This window comes from Bombus terrestris, chromosome 2 (assembly GCF_910591885.1).
Source record: "Bombus terrestris chromosome 2, iyBomTerr1.2, whole genome shotgun sequence".
Taxonomy (NCBI): domain Eukaryota; kingdom Metazoa; phylum Arthropoda; class Insecta; order Hymenoptera; family Apidae; genus Bombus; species Bombus terrestris.
In genome coordinates, this window is record NC_063270.1 from 14613343 (window position 1) to 14631687 (window position 18345).

Sequence of the window (18345 nt, forward strand, 5' to 3'; positions counted from 1 at the left end):
AGAGAGAGAAAGAAGTCGTGTCGGTTTTACCATTTCAGTTTCACTCAGACCCGGTCTGAAATCGCGCGTGTCCACACAGATACTCGAGCCGCAGCTTCGTGCCTGAATTAAAAGCGACAATTTTCCACCCTGCAGCGCTTCGTCGTTGCTATATCACTTAACGAAACCGTGGGATTAACAATAAGTGATTTTTGCATTCCGCTGCTATTGAAATAACATCCGACCGTGCTAGTGAAACGGTGTCACGTTTCATCGACGACAGAAATTGTTTATCTTTCGGTCGCTACCAATACCGGTGACGACGAAAGAAAGAGGCTGACATACGGTAAACATAAATCATGTGAGTACATATATAATAATATTCCGCGATGACCTTTACCAACGTTAGTTATTAATTAATGTTGATTATATGTATTTAATTTGAATTTCTACTGAGGAGAGATTATACTCGATGGTGTCAATCAGTTTTCAATCGTCAATTATCGTTCTCAGTTTGTTGGTTATAGAATTTTTTTGCCATTTTAATCGCATTATCCCTACGATTCGTCGTAAATTCAGAAATTATAGAATTCAGCTTTTTCCTCTAATAGAAGCACAGCGTGGCGACGATCCATTTCGACGATCGTGAATTAGTCAAGAAGTTCAATTACATTCGATTTAGCATATTCGAGCGATAATGCACGGATTAACTTGCGCCTCCGCGAACACAAACTCCATGAAGTTACGATGGTCAGCGATGTTGCAAGTGGCGATGGTTCGAGCTACGATTGCGTTTCGTCATATAGCGCGAGTAATTTCGATTTCGAACGGTCGATCGTAGTGAACGACGCGTTCTCGCGGCGACGCACGCGTGATACGTTTCTTTATAAGTTCGTACGATAACAACCGTAGAAAACTGTAACGCATTCGCATCAAGTGCTAAAAGGCATCATCATAAATGGCGTATCGTAACGGTCAAGAACGTCCCAGCATCCATACTGTAACGTGTTGTTGCGAACGTTTGTTATATGCGCCGTTACGAGCTAAGAGAAGGAAAAAGCGGGCAGCATAATCGTAGACGCGCTCACGATGTTCGCGCGAGTTTCGGCGATCGTACAACACTTCGCGGACCGTGTAAAACCCGGCGACCTCGGTTTTGACGTAACTTTCGACCGGTCGAAAGGAGAACCCTCCATTCGGCTTTTTCTTCGATCGTTCCTCTTTTCGTTTCCTAACCATCGACCCTCGCTTTCTTTTCAGGTCAGACGTCATATGACATATTGTGACATATTTCTCCATATTTTTCATTCTCGTGCGTATTTGATTAAAATTCGGTTCGATTCCGTATTTAAGCTCTTTAATATCACTCAACTTGATGTTAATCGAAATGAAAGATGCGTCAAATTTCTGAACACTGACATTAGAATTTCATAACAAATAGCTGAGATTTATTCGAATACTGGGAATTCCTAGCCCGTGACATTGTGAAGAACGAGCTCGATCGTGAGAAACACATTTTTAACAATTTTATCGTCGTTAACTTAACCTTTGAACTAATCCATTGAAATGCTTCAACGTTCTGCATACGTTTTATTGTCGCCTCGCGTTTTCCACATAAATCGTTTCTGATGTCTCCTGGAGAAAACGATTCACGACGAGAAACTCGACAGCCCTATGCGTCAATGGCACAAGTATATGCATGATGTCAATTCGAATGAGTTTGTTTTCGTTTTACGTTTATGAATCATACGATGATCATTTAACATAGGAACGTTGCAATTGGAATGTTACACAGTTGTACTTTTTAAATCAACTCACGATTTTCTAATCATTACTAGGAGTAATTAACCTATCGTTATTAGTACACTGTGAAGCCAGTTCATAAATTTAAATCGGTTCTTAAGCCGAAAGGAATTTATCAATCTTTTCGGCATATAATAATTTTATCTATTAAAAATAAATTACAGAACTAACTAAAACTAAAATTGTCTTAATTGAAATTAATTTATCTGTCTTAGTTCTTTGTAGACAATTTTTTTAATATTCTACGCTACCAGGAAATAAAAAAATATTCTGCAATATTTATCAACATCTCTGCTATAGTACACAATCATTCATCGATTCAAATGTTTAATACCTTTTCCGATAAAAATAATAATTCTCTTCGAAGAAGATTAAGGGTAGATTCCGCTTATTTGCTCACGGAGGGTTAATTTTTAATACCGAAACTATAAATACTCCTGGTTAAGGGATGACCTGGTTCGCAGGTTAAATTCAAACGATCGTAATCGTTTGGGGAACTCGTGTCGTTCGTAAAAAGGGAAAAACGCGTTATTACTCGATGCCGAGGGAGACAAGAGTTCGACGGAAGTGTGATCGATACGAGTCCAAGTCATTCGAACGGTCACAATTACGACGCGTAGAGGAAACTACAGCGCCCTAATTAAGTTAGTACCGCCTTGATGACCGGTTACCCATTATCCCTCCAGGACGAGGAAGGAAGAAGTGTCCCGATGACGTCATTCGCCTCTTCAGTTGCTCTATTATTTTTACGTTTTACAGTAGCCGTGGATTACTTAATGCGAGGGGAGACGCCACTTTCTCTCTCGTATAACGTGTCTTTGAGGCAGTATGTCGGTGCGTGACCAAGCCTACTCTCAAGAGTACTACCACTACAGCACGTTTCAAAACCGGTGTTGACCCTCCAGCGTACGATATCGTTGCACTTACGTCGTTACATAACGTTTACGCGTTTAAGGCGATTTTTATTCGTTCAGCGAATTAGACGGCGTTGCGTCAATTTCAAGTAATCCAGTAAGCTGTTTTAATTTGACATGATTTAGACGGATCGTTGAGATAACGAGAAGGTTGGAACGTTAAAATTTTAAGTAGCCTTCCACGAACGGGTCGTGTTTTGTGACATCGGTCGCGATCAAAAAGTTGAAATGTTCGGCCACGATAACTGAGGATTATTGACAAAGGGGCGGGGTTACACGCGATATGACGTAAGAGAATTGTTTCTCCCCTCCCTTTTTTTTGCGTGACAAGAAACGTGCATTAATTATGATGTAAGTTTAAGTAAATCAAGGGTAACGAATAGCATACACACGACAGTTAAATATACGACCTTAATTTATCCCCAACATGAAAACGTGAAATAACGCGGTTTCCATGCTCCAGGTGTAAGTTCGCTTTTATTATCCTTGATGAACAATAGCCGAGACGCCATCGAGGACTATTGCCGAGGATCTCTTTATTATCGTCCCGATCTTTTGAATTGAATTCTAAAGCGAATGTTGTTTGCCGATCGACTGGTCTTCGTCGGTATAATACTCGAGTGAATCGTGGCTTATATGATGGATTAAATATCAGCATCCGAAACCAGAAATTCTAGTCGCATAAGCTCACGATGCTCATAATAAAATGCCTGGTTACGATGGAGATACCAGATTGATGCAATGAAAAATAAAAAAAAAAAAAAATAAAAAAACGGTAGAAGCAGTAATAATCCGATAGATCGGATCGCGACCTTAAAACGCTTTGTACATAACAGCGGCACAGTTCTCCCGATAAGGATTGTGTAAGGAAGCTAATGTGTATAATTGCAAGGCGGAAATCGATATGTCTGCGCGTACGGACGTGTCAGGAAACTGTCGTTTCACGTATAAATAACGCAGTTCTTTTTCCTATCGCACCGTTCCTGAACTAGCCCGAGTTTCCCCTATCTAGGTCAAATTCGTCGAGGAAAATTGTTCGAGATTACGTACGATGATAACCGAATAACCTGTGTGATCAGTTAAGACTTCAATTCCTCCAGATCAGGGATTTCTCCATATTACACGCGTTTGAAAAGACGAGATAAGAATCGTAGAGAAAAGAGAATATTACAGACTACGATATTCATGCTTGAAATAAAATACTAATCCTATCATAACCCTCTATAACGCTTTATAATTTAAAGGATATTTGCGTAGATTCAAGCAATCCTTTTATTGCAATTAGTACTACTTTCTAGATATCGTATTAACACTTTCGCTTCCATTTATCCGACTTTACTCGACGTTTTGTGCCTCTATATTATACACACATTAAAAAACGCTAAACGTGTAATTTATTAAAATATGTACATCACTTCGTTACGTTATTAATTGCAAACAATAATTATGAATTTACTTAAATAAATTTAAAATTATTCGAACGATCGCGAAAGTGTTAAGTTAAAAAAAACTCCAGCTAATTATAATTCTCTTACTTCACAAACGAGCAAAAATCCGGTTTATAACGGCTTAAGAGTAACGTACTGCGGCACACCATTCTCTGAAGCGCATACCTCGAATACAATAGATCCCTGATACGCTTTCAAACAATATGCAATACAAGGTAGCATAGCAGCAAGCTACCTTTGTAAATACCATTTGTGTGACGATAAACATAACAACGTATTAACCACCGCCACCGGTTCGAAACGACCTAGTTCCGTTGGCCTCAAGAGGAGTCGTCGGTACGCCCTCATCTACCAGAAGGTCATCGTTTATCGTCATCGTATTTAGCAGGTGCAAAACGACCGATGGTGTAAGACCTACGTTGATGTGTTTCTGAACGGCTGACCGGCAGAGCTCGATGATCACAACATGCAAAACGGATCGATCGCGATCTTTTACATTACATGAAAGAGATCCATGAGTTAGTTACAAGCAATGGCGGGCGTGTATATAGTTCACGGTGGTGATTCACGTAACAATCGAGCAGGGTTTTACTCATCGCATCGATGACGATCTTGAAAACACGAGGCGTCTGACTGTTAAGAATGCATTTACGCGGTCTACCATATACGAGGCTATTAGGCAGTCGAGATACTATGGTATACGATATATCTATAGATGATAAACTACAGATTATTGTTCTTGGCTGATTTATTCAATAACGTTTTACTATAAATCAAGAGAAATATGATACGCAATTTATTTCAAGAGCTAATGAATGGTTCAAGGAAGTAAATTTTGTATGACCTATAAAATGATAGATTATCATTATCACACAAGTAATTAAAAATTCAATAATGTACGTAGAAGTTACAAAATGTTTAACAAGTATCTTAATGCTTATGGTTGGCAGTATTACATAATTGTTGGTTGTGAAACTTTTGCATTACGTCATTTTTGTTTAAGATTTGCGATTAGGATATAGAGTAAGTGTGCGATAATCCGTTGAAACAAATAACTTACGCCTGAAAGACGTTCGAGAGTTTTCTCAGAAGGATACGTGACTATTGTTGGGTTTTTGATATCTCTCTTTCTGAGAAATCATGATGCATCGATGTCTCGACCTATATATAGGCAAAGTTCAGAGGTCGTGTAATAAACGTTTGATGGACACGTGTTTGGAACGCAGACGTATCGACTTGAGTGATTTTGCCAAAACAGTCCCATTTGCGTATATTACTCGAGAATTCAGACGCAGCTTCAAACGCGTTCCCAGATGCTGTACTATCATTGATCTGCGAAATCCAGAATTTTCTGTCTCGCTGATTGAGATTCAAGGAGATTTGGAAGCCGATCGAGATTCCAAATTAAAGGTGACGAGACGATGGCGTAATCGCGATTAATTGTTAGCGAGAATGTGGGTCGACGGAAAAAAAAATTGAGAGTAATCACGAACTTTATGAAATCATGAAAGAATTTTCTGCATACCGTGACATCAGCGCGGAAACAATTACTAAACCGTTCGGGCGATGTCTGACCGCGTCTTAAAGAATTACAATGACAAAGATTACGCGATCGTTTGATCCTTATACGGATGTGGAACGACCGTTGCACTTGCAAAACAACGTCTCAAGGCTTTCTAAGTATCGACTAGGGAGTTTGCATTAATGTAATTTTAAAACGTTCGTCTAGTCGTAAATCAGACGATAAATTATAAATTCGTGTTTACATTCCAGGCGAATCGCACTCGAGCGACATGCGTGAATCAACCGAAAACAATTTTGATGACTCACGTTTACAATTTACAACCTCTACGACTCGTTTTATTTACTTTAGAACATAACATTCACAGATTGACATCATCCTCTGCATTCATATTTACTTTTCTCATTTGTAGATCGAAACATAAGGAAAAATGGGATACGGAACAGAAATGGACAGCTGCGGTCGCTGTATGAAATATTCCTTGTTCTTCGTGAACTTCGTGATCTTCGTAAGCATGAGATATATGTAAATTATCACAATGATATTTAATGGTTTTCTATTTTAAGTAACAACGTATAAACAATGTTTTAGATCGGTGGCCTCGTGATAGCTGGTTTAGCGACGTGGGCTCTGTTGGATAAAGTATCATGGATAGGTGAACTAGTAGGGAACGATTTGCTAACAGGCGCTATTTACGTTCTACTGGCCGGTGGTATCGTCGTCGCTATAGTATCGTTCTTTGGTTGTATCGGTGCATCCCGAGAAGTAAAATGCATGCTTCTCACGGTAAATCTTGTGTTCTTTTTTCGCTCTGACTCAGTCTTCGATCTTAGAAGAAATCTACCGATTAAATTATGTAACGTACAACAAAATTATTCCAGTACTTCATCATCGTGTTTCTTCTGTTCGTGACCATGTTAATTGGCGGAGTGCTCGCGTATGTGTTCCGTGAAAAACTTGTGAACACACTCGAGAGGGAAATGTCGAGTTCGATGAGAACTTACGATTCTCATAAAGTAGTCAGAGAGGCCTGGGATACGACGCAGTCGACGGTAAGCGCAAAATAAGAAATAAGTGATACGCAACAAATTTCATGCGGATAATTATTTCGAGGATCGTGCGAGATATTACGTCTGACTTGAAATAATATTTCTTTTTCTTTTCCCCGTTCCTGTGATTTTTAGCTCCATTGCTGTGGAGTAAATGGCTGGAGGGATTGGGGAAATCTGGGACTCAACGTACCGCGGAGTTGCTGTCGCGAGATTCAACCAGGCCAGGTAAAGATTAATTTTCTTAACGAGCTCGTCTTTGCAGACGAAATAGCCGTCAGCGAATTCGCGCATACGTAATCGCAGTAATTAGTGATTCGCGGGCGGAACCCGTGGCGCGCGAGTCGCTAAGCAATCTAGCGTTATTACCTTGATGAGATACAATGATATTCTAAGAACCGAGAAAGAAAAAGAGAATCTCTCTTGCGTTTTAGCGCGATTGCTTTCGATTTGTATTTGCTTGCATAATTCATGACCGAATGGTTTACAAACACCGGTCTTTACGCTTCAGATTTGCTTCTAGATATACGTACTTCAACGTACTTGTTCGTTATTTAAAGAGAAAATAGAAATGGACGCAAAGAAAGTTTGCTTTTACTTCTGGTTTTTATTTATACCATGAAAATTAGCGAGAAATACCAACAGCCGATTCGGTAGACATCTACTATAGTACCGACCAACGATAAGAACCTGACGATTCGGAATTCCAGTTCATAGCATTTGCAATTCGAGATGGCCTGTTAGGAAAGCCCGATTCGGATAGTTCTCCACGGAATTTCGAAACGGCTACGACCTATCGATTACAGTTCAGAAATGCATTCATCCTGTGGTAATCTGTTAATCGCGACCCGAGTTCGCCGCATCGCCTCTCACGCTTTCACCCGGTCCGATCGACTTTCTCAAGCCGAATTGTTTCTCATGGAGACCCGATCGATCTTCTGTTGCAGCGATTCAACTGCAACGCTGGAGCAGACACGGTGAATCCTTCGAATGCCTATCTCGTCGGTTGCATCAATGGAACGCAGATTTACATGCAGAAGCACGCGACAATCATGGGTGGCGCTGGTATTGCAGTCGCGTGCCTGATGGTAGGACTTTCTCTGTTTCATTTGCATTTTAATCGGTTCCAACACCAGCCAGAATCCATTAAGAAATATGTTTCCATCGGGTATTGCCGATGCGCGAGCTTTTCCTTTTTACTCACTTTCGACTGTTGCGATAATTCTGACATTAACGCAACGTCAAGCGTCTCTAATTAAATTGCTTGAGAATTACACGCGTAGAAAACATTAGAGAAACTTTCGATGCACAGATATATGATTCTTTTCGCGATGTCCAATGTTATTATTAATGTTTCTCTTTTCTACAGTTCTTTGGCATGGTATTCTCGTGCATTCTCTTCAAGATGATAGAATGACGAGAGAGTGATGTGCTTTAAAAGACAACTTCGTTTTTCATGACAAGCTAACGAAGAGAAAGAAGTGGATGTCAGCCGTCCTCGAGCGACTCATGAATTCATAATCAACGTCATCGTCATTGAGTGTACCTAAGCTGAAGTACGAGAATCAAAATGCATCTTCACGCGCATCTTTCCAATGTACAGTTCTCACCGTTGTTCCGTTTCTTCTTTCCTTTTTCTTTCCTTTATTTCTTATTTCTTTTGTTACATTTAGTATTATGCTCGATGTACCTTTGTTTTACGGTTGTTCTTTTGTAATCTTTAAGAATACGCCAAGTATTCTAAGTTTAATATTATACATAGTGTACTGTATAAATATAATTCGTATGGTAAAATGCACTGTGTTCCTTACACGCGTAATAAATATAAAACGTGTACAAACGTTCATTAAAACCAATTTGAATTTCAATTATTCTACTGCTATTCTCGCGAAGCGAATCGTGGTGACATTCCTGGTTTATAAATCGATTGGTTGACGAGATACTGTACGAGAATACTTCCGTTCGAATAACAAGAAGTTCGTCAAATTTTGCCTGAGATATCCAATCGCGTTCTTTAATTCGGTTAACGGAATGTACACGCGTCAGAACGTTTCCCCGTTACAAATCCTATTCAGGCAACCCCCTTCGTATTCCCTATATCCTGTCTATCCAACGATAAAACAGGCAGGCACGAAATGGTTCAAAGGGTAAAGGATTTGTCACGAACTTTTCACGGTAGAAAGAATTTCAAGAGGTAGTAAATATTTGTAGTTCAAACGTCAATTGAAAGTCGTTGAACGAAGAGCGTCATGCTGCTATAATAATATGAAAATAACTAATTTAATAATTACTACGAAACTTTGAAATGCCCTTGAAATTACATAAGTTTAAGAAAAGAAATTTTAAGAATGTTTATCTTCATATCTTGAATAATTCTTCTACTGTAAAGAAATTAAATTAATTTCAACAGCTGATTAGACGTTACTATGTAAATATATGTATAAGGAGGACTAATGAGAAGAAGAAGCTCGTTGCAAAATGGCGCTTATTAAAGGTACAAAACAATCTATTTGCGAGAAATAAAGGCATATCGATACCAGGATGCCTTATTGGTCGTCTTTTCTTCGGGACCATTCGTGTTTTACGGGAAAAGAGGAAAAAAAGTCGAGTAACGTGGCTACAATCTTCGGTAATGAGAGAGCGTACATAGCTATTGTTTTGGGAACAACCAGTACGTTTGCGAATCTCCAACCGGTACAAAGACACGGTGGACCAATCCGAGTCGCATAGAGGCAACCCTTCGCGTCGATATTCCAGACGGTCATTGGTGGTACAGCAGAGGCAAGAAATTTTTGTTCGGACTGTTTCAACGTTTCTACCTTTTCCGTTCGAGGAACTTATGATATTTGTCAATCATTCAAATTACATTCCGTTACCTAAAGAATTCATCGCAGTAAATTTCAACGAACTTATCGAACGGAGGAACCGGGAGAAAGAAAAGTTAGTAGACACGCAACGTAGAATTGCAAAATAGAATGAAAATGGTAAACTAAACGGTTTATCGAACGATTGCCCGACGTTCTAATCGAAGTTTAGCATTTGAAAGTCTGCGTGTCTGCTGCCTCCCTGTATGTTTGCCTACAGCTTATTCACCCCTTTATTGTCAGGCAGCAAGTCTCCTTGCATTAAAGCACGACGGGTTCCCGTAATCCAGGCGTCTCGCCAAAATAAACCTTCGTCGCATTTTATCAGCCTTGTTTTTTAGTTTCCTTTTAATTATCGAACGATGGTACAGTCTATGATAAAGTTCTTGCGATACCTATCAAAATTATACGATTCATATACACACGTACTCGAGCATGTTTCAACAATTCTATTCGATTCGCGATACAATGCACGGAGAAACATTGTTCCTTTGCGTTTTAAAACATTCACGGAGGTACATGTGCAGGGAGAACAGTTTCTGCCAAATTTTCCACGACCCCAGGGCAAGGTGTACAGTCGACGGAAAAATTTTGTGAGCCAGAGACGGCGAGTACAATCCTGCTGAAAATTTCTTCCGTCCTTTAAATCCCTATGTCATAATAAGGCGATATTTCCGCAACTGCTCTGTCGTCGAGTTTTGATGTAATTTTCCTGGGGCTAGTCGCACCTTCTATACCGTGATTCTAATTATTCCTTCCATGCTGGTCGATGTATACATCCGTAATTTTCCTCTACGTGTACGTACGTATGTATCATGGTGTTGTACGACTCGTCACGTCCTTCCGTCCCTTTCGGTTTATTCACCCTAGCGTGCGTCACCCTACGTGAGTCTTTGCGTCGAGGCGTGACTGGCTGCCATTCCCAAGGCGTTCGAACGACCCGTGCGTGCCGTACAATTTTCCATTTAACCATCCTCCACGTTTTTCCTCTCTTACTTCCTACCTATCGATCTTTCCAATCTGTTGCACTGATTGGTCAAGAGCAGATCACTGTTTTACGAGAGAAGAGAAACATATCGTAAATCTCACGAATTCCTCTTATCATCATCGAAGTAGCAGTGAAGCATAACCAATGACTCATCGCCCCAAAATCAAACAGACGAAATAGCGGGCGTAGCCACAAAGAACCCAGACCCTATCTAGACTCTCATATGTTCCACCCTTTTTCACATATTCAACCGTAGATTGAAACTTTTACCGCGCGATTACTACGCGAACAACTCGAGCAATCCGCAGAATCGCTCGGTTAATCGCGCTGAAAATCCGAAAGAAGTCTCGCCCCGTCAGGTTTTCGGCTCGTTTCCCTTTTTTTCTTCTGCTCGTTTTTCTAATTCAGGCTCTTTCTAATTCAGACTTTCACCGCGATTTTCAGTCCTTGTGTTATTCACCCCTCGAGATTGGCGTGCTCATCGCGGCTCACATGCACACGATAAGTTTTCACGCCATTTTGCCATTCTGGATACACGAAACTCTGCAAGTATAAACGCGTGTCGCAATCCCACGCACGCGTGCGTGCACGATACACGCTGTTAACCATTCCCTGCGCCGAATAAGCCCATACGGCGTGAGCCATTCTCGCGCGTTGCCACAAAGGGTCCTCGGACAATGACGAATGAATCGCAACACACTACCGAGGGATAATACTACTCGTCTCGTGGTCCGATCTCGGTGAACAGCGCACCCACGTATACATAGACCAGGCTACTTCCCTCCATTCTTTTCTTGAGTTTCTTGCGCGCCGTCCCACGCTCTGACAATTGAAGATCGTCCACGACTGGAGGAACGATCGAAATCGAGACAAATGATTCGACTGTGTCTCCTGATCTACGCTAATGTTGCGTATTTGTTTCGTTGCGAAAATTCCAAAGGGAGTAACTGTTTGGTAGTTGTTCCTGTTCCTCTTCAAGGAGCAAAGTAAAGTTTGCGAAGTTCCAAAAAGTAAGTACAGTTGTACAGGGATTTCCAGATCAACCTTTAGAGATTCTTTTTGAACTGTTACAAGTAGTTGCTTCGACGATATGGTTGATTAGATCTTTATGAGAACGGACTCGAAAGGGAATTCTTAGGTGCCAGTGATAACTTCTGTACGTCAGCCGCCTCGAAGATGCATCGATAAATTAAAGAAGGAAGTAGGGAAACATAACGACGTTCCAAGTATTATTTTTTAACGTTTTCCTTGAAATAGAATCTCGAGATTTATAAAAAAAGGAGGTAGTCAATTCGATTTCTGAAAAGATCACGTATAAGCACAGATTTTGTTTAATACTTTCAATAAAAATTCGCTAACTAAAGATACGAAATACATTTAATGGAAGTAAACATATTAGCCTTGAAAAGCGTTTAATTAGTCCACGGGGAACACGGGCGAGCTGCGACATTTGCATGTCTGGGTAGCTTATAAATTGAATTTCCTACGGCGCCTGGTCTTTCGTCGTTTCCGTTCCTTCTTTTTCTCTTTATTGACATACTTTCCGGCCTGCTGACTTGGACCGTCTTGTCGAAAGACGAGGCAGCCTACGAGGGAAAAAGACTCCAGCTGCGAGTGCATAGATACAGCACGAGAGCAGAGACGAGAGATATCTCTACGTATTGATTTCGTCTCGAGCATTAAATCCGAATAGGCCGGAACCGGTGGAGTGGTTCAGGTGAAACCGAGAACTCCGGTGCTACTTCAGCCGACGAGGTGCTCGGTTGCAAATTAAATTGTAGTCGAACTCGGAAAGGCAACTACGAGTAGGCCAATGCAATTGGCTTGAGACCGACCGTACTATTATGCAAGCTAATGTCATCGCGTGTTTGCGTCACGTAGCCATTGTAGGCGATACGACATTTTGCTGAACGCACCATACTAATAATAGCGAATCGTCGCAACGAACAATCCCTGGATCCTGTGCTTATTAAGCATTGGACGAAAAATCGAAATTTACGACTCGGGTTATGGATATAATAGATGCGTGTTCTGACGAATGAAACACCAGGAAGACCAAACTGTATACACTTGCAAGAACCTACATTCATGAGTATTAGGACATCGGCTCGTCTCATGGAAAAACGTAACATAATCAAACTACATCAAAGAAAGAATTAATCGCTCAAAATTATGAGTTCACGTAAGATAGAAATTCAGAATACGTAGACGAAAGTTATGGCAGCTCTCGATGACTCTTGATTTGGAATCAATGAAATTTTCATTATAACGTAAACTAATAAAGATTTTTCATATCGCAAGGTTCCGGACGAAATAAAGACGTCAGAGGCTTTAATAAGCTGTCGCTGATTTTTCGAGTTTTTATTTCTTGTAAATATTATCGTGAATGATATTTTCGTCAGAACACAGATCCGCTGTAAATCACCGTTAAAACGAAAAATCGAAAATTTTCAATTAGATGCGCGTAAGGCAAGTGGAAGGAAGGTAAAGCGTTTGGTTATAAAGAGGCAGATAAGAGAATCGTTCGAGCGGGTCGAATTAAACGGAGGAACTTAAATTACGTTAGCGATGATCATGCTTAATTCAGCGTGAGCGTGGACGGTCTCGGACACGCTTTATTTGGCGTGTCAATTAATCAACCGAGCCACGGGGGATGTTTTTGCGCGCACTCTTGGCAAATATTTGTGTTTCACCGTTACTCATCGCAAAAAATACAACGGCGCTAATTTACTCGGTCGAAACTGCGCTCGGTGTGTGCATCCGCGCAGCGTGCCACGCCATACCCGATCCAACGGTGATGCATTCTTGTTTCGAAGGTAGAAATCTCGCGGGTCGGAAAGTGGAGCACCGGAACGAGGCGGCGCACGCGAGTCCTGATGCTTCCACCTAGGCACCTCCTGGGTTGGGGTCGCACAGGGAGTAACGAAAGAAGCGAAAGAAACCAAGGGGAGAAGAGTGGAATTATGTAAATAGGAAAGGGTAGGGTAGTAATAACGAAAAGAATCCAAGAAAAGATTTTGTATCCGTGTGTTCGTGACCTATTCTTTTCGACTTCTTCGCTATGCGATAGGGGAAATAAAAATGACGTTGAAAGGGTCGCTTGATGAATGAAACTAGAACGTGTATACGTGTACACTAGACTGTGTAGTACATTACATGCACTAGATCTAGGGTGGTTATACGGAGCAAGTGGAACAGATTCTTGATGGTAGGGAAACGCGATAGGGTGTGTTTTAATTTCGTCGAGATTTCCGTGTGGAGTTTTTGGAACGACAGCGAGCTTCTTGTGTTTGCGAGCAAGAGACGTGCGTAGCCTAGCTGGTATTTTCGTGGAAAGATCGGTCGGACTGGAGCCGTGTCGATGTTTGGTTCAGAAAGATAATGGTTCAGAAGACGAGTAAAAAGAAGGTGATGAATCGATGCTTTAAGAAGCTGCATTTAAGCTTACAGCTTCTCGTCGTTGTCTACGAAACGATCCGGAGAAACGTTGTCTGCTTCGACGCATAAAGCTTTCCACGGCTATGGAACGCTATTATTTCTATCCGAACTGTACGCTCTGCCAGAGGATTTACGCTGTTCCAACGAGGAAAAAGTAGTCTTTTTTTTTTTAATTTGAGAGGGGCGGAACGAAGAGTCCGGCTACCGCGTGATTTATTATATCTTGGATAAACACGACGAATAAAGATCCACGTAAATACCTGGCGAGATCCATTTATCGATTCGACGACCGTGTGTACACGGCTGGCGAATCGCTCGCTCATGCACGAGGCGAGGCTTGTTCGTCAGATAAAAAGGCAAAGGAAAAGGGCGGATTGCTTTATAAGTGATTACACGATAGTCAATAGATAGGAAGGATGGCCGGTTGGAAAACGTATTTGCGTGGTTTCGCTATCCCGATGCTGTAACCACGGCAAGCGCCCACAAGAAAGTTATTAAAGTTCAACGCACGTGTTGAGTCTTCGAAAAAGGGAACACCGCGAATAATCGTTCGCTTCGATAAAACGACTTGCCCCCGTAACTTCTTCGCCGCGAACGACCAAGATTCTCTATTATTGCATCACGGCGAACGATCTAGACGTTAAAGAGATTGAACCAACGATTCGAAGACTAACCAAACCATATTCGATATTTATAACGATCCTAGAACCTGCTACGAACGTTTTCAATTTGAAATTTAGGATTAAACATTCGAACGTACAAGGTTGGAAATTTGAATTCGAATATTCGAAATGTGCCGATACAAGGCCCGACCTATATATATAATTTGAAGTAGTAACGTTCGAACGAGACTGCGTACGAAACGCAACCGCAGCAGAGTCAGGTGTGTCCCGCGTGTTCGATGGGCGAAAACAATTGGACCAGAGGCCATCATGTGAACAGAACCTTAGGTTCCATGGCAGCACCTGGTTGTGAACGCGCCAGACCAGCCAGAGCCGGCCAGACGGTTTGTTCTGTCAATCCCCACCATCGTCGGTGCTACCGGGCTCCTCCACTGCACCACCACCACCACCACCACCACCATCACCGCCGCCGACGCCTCCTGCACCGTCGCCAACCACCACCACCAGCATTGTCGGCCACTACCATGGAAACCGACGAATGCGCATTCTGACTTCAGTTCAGCCGACGGTTTCAACCTGCCAAGTCGTGCAGGTGTTGGCAAACGGTTGTTACCATCCACGACTGATTTCATCCGCCGGTAATTCCCTCGGGGAAACGAGTTCGGGAGTACGTACGGAGTATTCGTTAAGAGCGCGATAATCGTCCCGGGGATCGTCCTGCAACGTGCCTTTTCTCCACGGAAATCACGCTATCAAACGGTTGCCACGGCGGGAAAACGGGCGTGTGTTAAAAAGCCGTGTTGCCGTAGAAGGGCTGCGATTTATGGAACCACCCCATGGATAGTAACATGTCGACTGCCGCCTTCATGCACCGGTATGGGAAACATTTAGATCGATAGCTAGTCGCGTCCCATGAGGAGGCTCGAAGCCTCTCGTGTGGCTCTCGTTCTCGCTTTCGTCGACACCGCCAATCGCCCCACTAGCCGACGTACACGGACCGAGAAATTTTTCCGTGAAAATGTTCGCGGTTCGATCGATCGGTTTGTTGCTATGCAGCGGGGGGACTGGCGGCGATACACGCGGACTTCGTCAAAGTGTCCTCGAAGTACGGAGGCAAGAAAGTCGGCGCGATCCGAGAGCCGGCATCTCGTCCGATCCACTCGTTCTCGAAGCTTATGATTTTACCCCGTTTTTGTTCGATGTTTGTTCACGGAACGTTACGGCGAATCGAAGAAACGCGCCCACTTCCTGTGCCTCCGCGAATCGATTTCACAGTATTCGAAAACTCTTTCGACGTGGAATCGAGCTTGTTCCACGGTTGTACCATGGAAGAATCTGAGATCTCGGGTTCCACGTTTGCGAGATACGCGTATAATCTGCGTTCGAGGGTGTAGCATAAAGGCGAGGAAAGAAAAAAAAGAAGAAACGTGATGGCATTTTCATCGAGCGATCGCTGTTTGCATAGGGCGTTGCGCCCGCCACTTCGCTCGTAATCGAATCTTTCAATTTCTACGCGACGAGAAAATTGCTAGTTTGTTTCGCGTATGTGATCGATAAGCTTCTACAAACCTCGGTTAGGTTCGCTTATTAGTGGTTTTATAAAAGCACTCGCAACCGTGAGATTTGTTGCCATAACTATGTGAATAACACCGAAACAATTATCGTATTATAGTTACCTTTTAATATGATTCTCTGTTTCCTATATACGATTTCTATTTCAACGATCACGTACGTGATTCTTCCACGTTTTTCGAATTGATTTATCACAGAAGCTATCACGCGACAATTTTTCGTTTCTAATAATAGCAACATCCTCAAATTCTTCCATTTTGCTATTTTATAATATTTTTCCTGTCGATATTCTGTATACATCGATGTCTTACAATATCCATTTTAAAACGTTTCCAAGCGTGGCTGTTGGTATTCTATTAACCTGTATTTTCATGAGCGCGTCACCTGTTCGGTTTCCCCATGAACGACATGATGTCGAATCGGACCAGCCCGCTTTCCTTGAACCTGCGGATACCGCAGCCATTGACCGAGGCTTATTCCTCTGCTCCGTAACGAAAGGACCTAAGTGCGGTCATTCTCTATTCCTCTTCTTTCTCTCTCTTCCTAACCCCCCTCTGTTCTCCTCTTCTCGCTCCCTCTCCCTTTTTCTCTGTCTTTGTCCTTCGCTTTCGCGTGCTCGTCGTTAGCTATCTTCACCACTGGTGTCCCAGGTTCATTTGAATATCAGAATGACGCACCCGATTTACCGAAGGCCACAAAAACCGATCACAAATAGCAACGAAACGCGTATTTCGAGTTTATCGGTTACCCGCACTGCATATCGACACCTTTACCAACAACGAGATCGTATTTTAGTTCGTTGTTCAGCGAGCATTTTAGTTTGGAATGTTAGTTTACTTTGCAGCGAACATTTGTGATATCGATATTATCTACTGGTATTACTGGATTATCGTAATGCAATTGGTATTATATCGGAAATTTTGTTTCATTCGATGTATCTTTTAATTTGTTAACCGAGATAAGCGAACTCGTGCAATTCTTATCAATTCTTGGTAAGAACCAATTACCAATTCCTTCGATAAAATAATGACTTTACTCGAAGAATCTTCTTACGCGTTAGTTTCGTTAGAAATTAATTTTAATATCGTGCTTAAATCGGCAAGGATTACACAGCCGATATAATTTCAATCGATTCGTCTTTATTAAACTTTAATCCCGTAATTACAGATGACGTCGTCAAGAAAATTCGAAAATCTTACCTGAATCCTATTCGTAAGAATGTTATTGCAACACAATCGTACCGTAAATTCTTGTTAACTCGAAATGACTTTTAAAATTGAAAAATCCTCTGTTCTACGTATACACGCGATACCACAGGTATCACGGGCGGAAGCAGACGATTCCAAGCTCGGAAATGAATATTCACCTCAAAGATATCATCTTTCCCGTATAATAAACAACAAATCCATAGAAGAACGCCCGTAGCAAAGCAACGTAACGATCCAACGTAATACGTAACACGGAATAGCGAGGCTACAGTGGTAACACACGATCTATGGATTAAACTTCCGAGCAGTAAGGGAACACGCCCTCTCAAGCCTTACACCGCGGCTGCATACCTTGGTTGCCCTATGGCAAGACGCCGAAACACAAGGAAGGCAACGTGAAAGAGCGCAGGATTACATAACGAGCGTAAGAGACATCGAAAATGCAGAGGATACGTACTACGACGATATACCAGTACCAACGACGAAGAACATTTTATCAATAGAGCATACGCGCATGAAACGCTCGTTTCTCGGTTCCGGCCTCTAAGCAGTCGCTTAGTCATTCCGCATTAATTCCAGCCGCGTTACCCTCCTGTCTTCGATCCCTCCACGGCTTATCCAAAGTGCATCCCCACGTTGAAAAGGGATCTACGCTGTTTCTCGTCCTTGCCACGCGTAAAAGCGAAACGTAGAATCGATACATCAACCAGAAGCTACGGCAAGCGGTATTTGCTCGTATTGATCCGATTACGATGATACTGATTCGCGATTTAAAAACAAAAAAAAAGTCACCATCTTCCTAGATCACGTCGATCACGTTACGATGATAATTCACGATACGCGTGAGCAATGATATTTCTACCGACCAAGAGTGTGTTTCTTTTATATCAAACACACATGTAGCGTACGTGCGTATTCGTTGTTTTGTATCTTCTTG

At 42.0% G+C, this 18345-nt stretch overlaps 2 protein-coding genes across 2 annotated transcripts in view; both read left to right on the forward strand.

The window, feature by feature from the left end:
* Nucleotides 1-18: 18 nt before the first annotated feature.
* Nucleotides 19-8571, forward strand: LOC100651830 (CD151 antigen). The gene is made up of 7 exons (XM_003393833.4): nt 19-340; nt 6079-6174; nt 6258-6452; nt 6548-6718; nt 6851-6943; nt 7663-7803; nt 8085-8571. Exons 2-7 carry the CDS (start codon nt 6097-6099, stop codon nt 8130-8132), a joined length of 726 nt encoding a protein of 241 aa, XP_003393881.1. The 5' UTR covers nt 19-340; nt 6079-6096; the 3' UTR covers nt 8133-8571.
* Nucleotides 8572-15159: 6588 nt separating this feature from the next.
* The window catches only part of LOC100651712, a 37352-nt gene continuing 34166 nt past the window's right edge, over nt 15160-18345 (forward strand). The window contains exon 1 of the mRNA XM_003393832.4: nt 15160-15502. Coding sequence (XP_003393880.2) covers nt 15465-15502 — 38 coding nt within the window. The 5' untranslated portion in view covers nt 15160-15464. The remainder of the gene's footprint in view (nt 15503-18345) is intronic.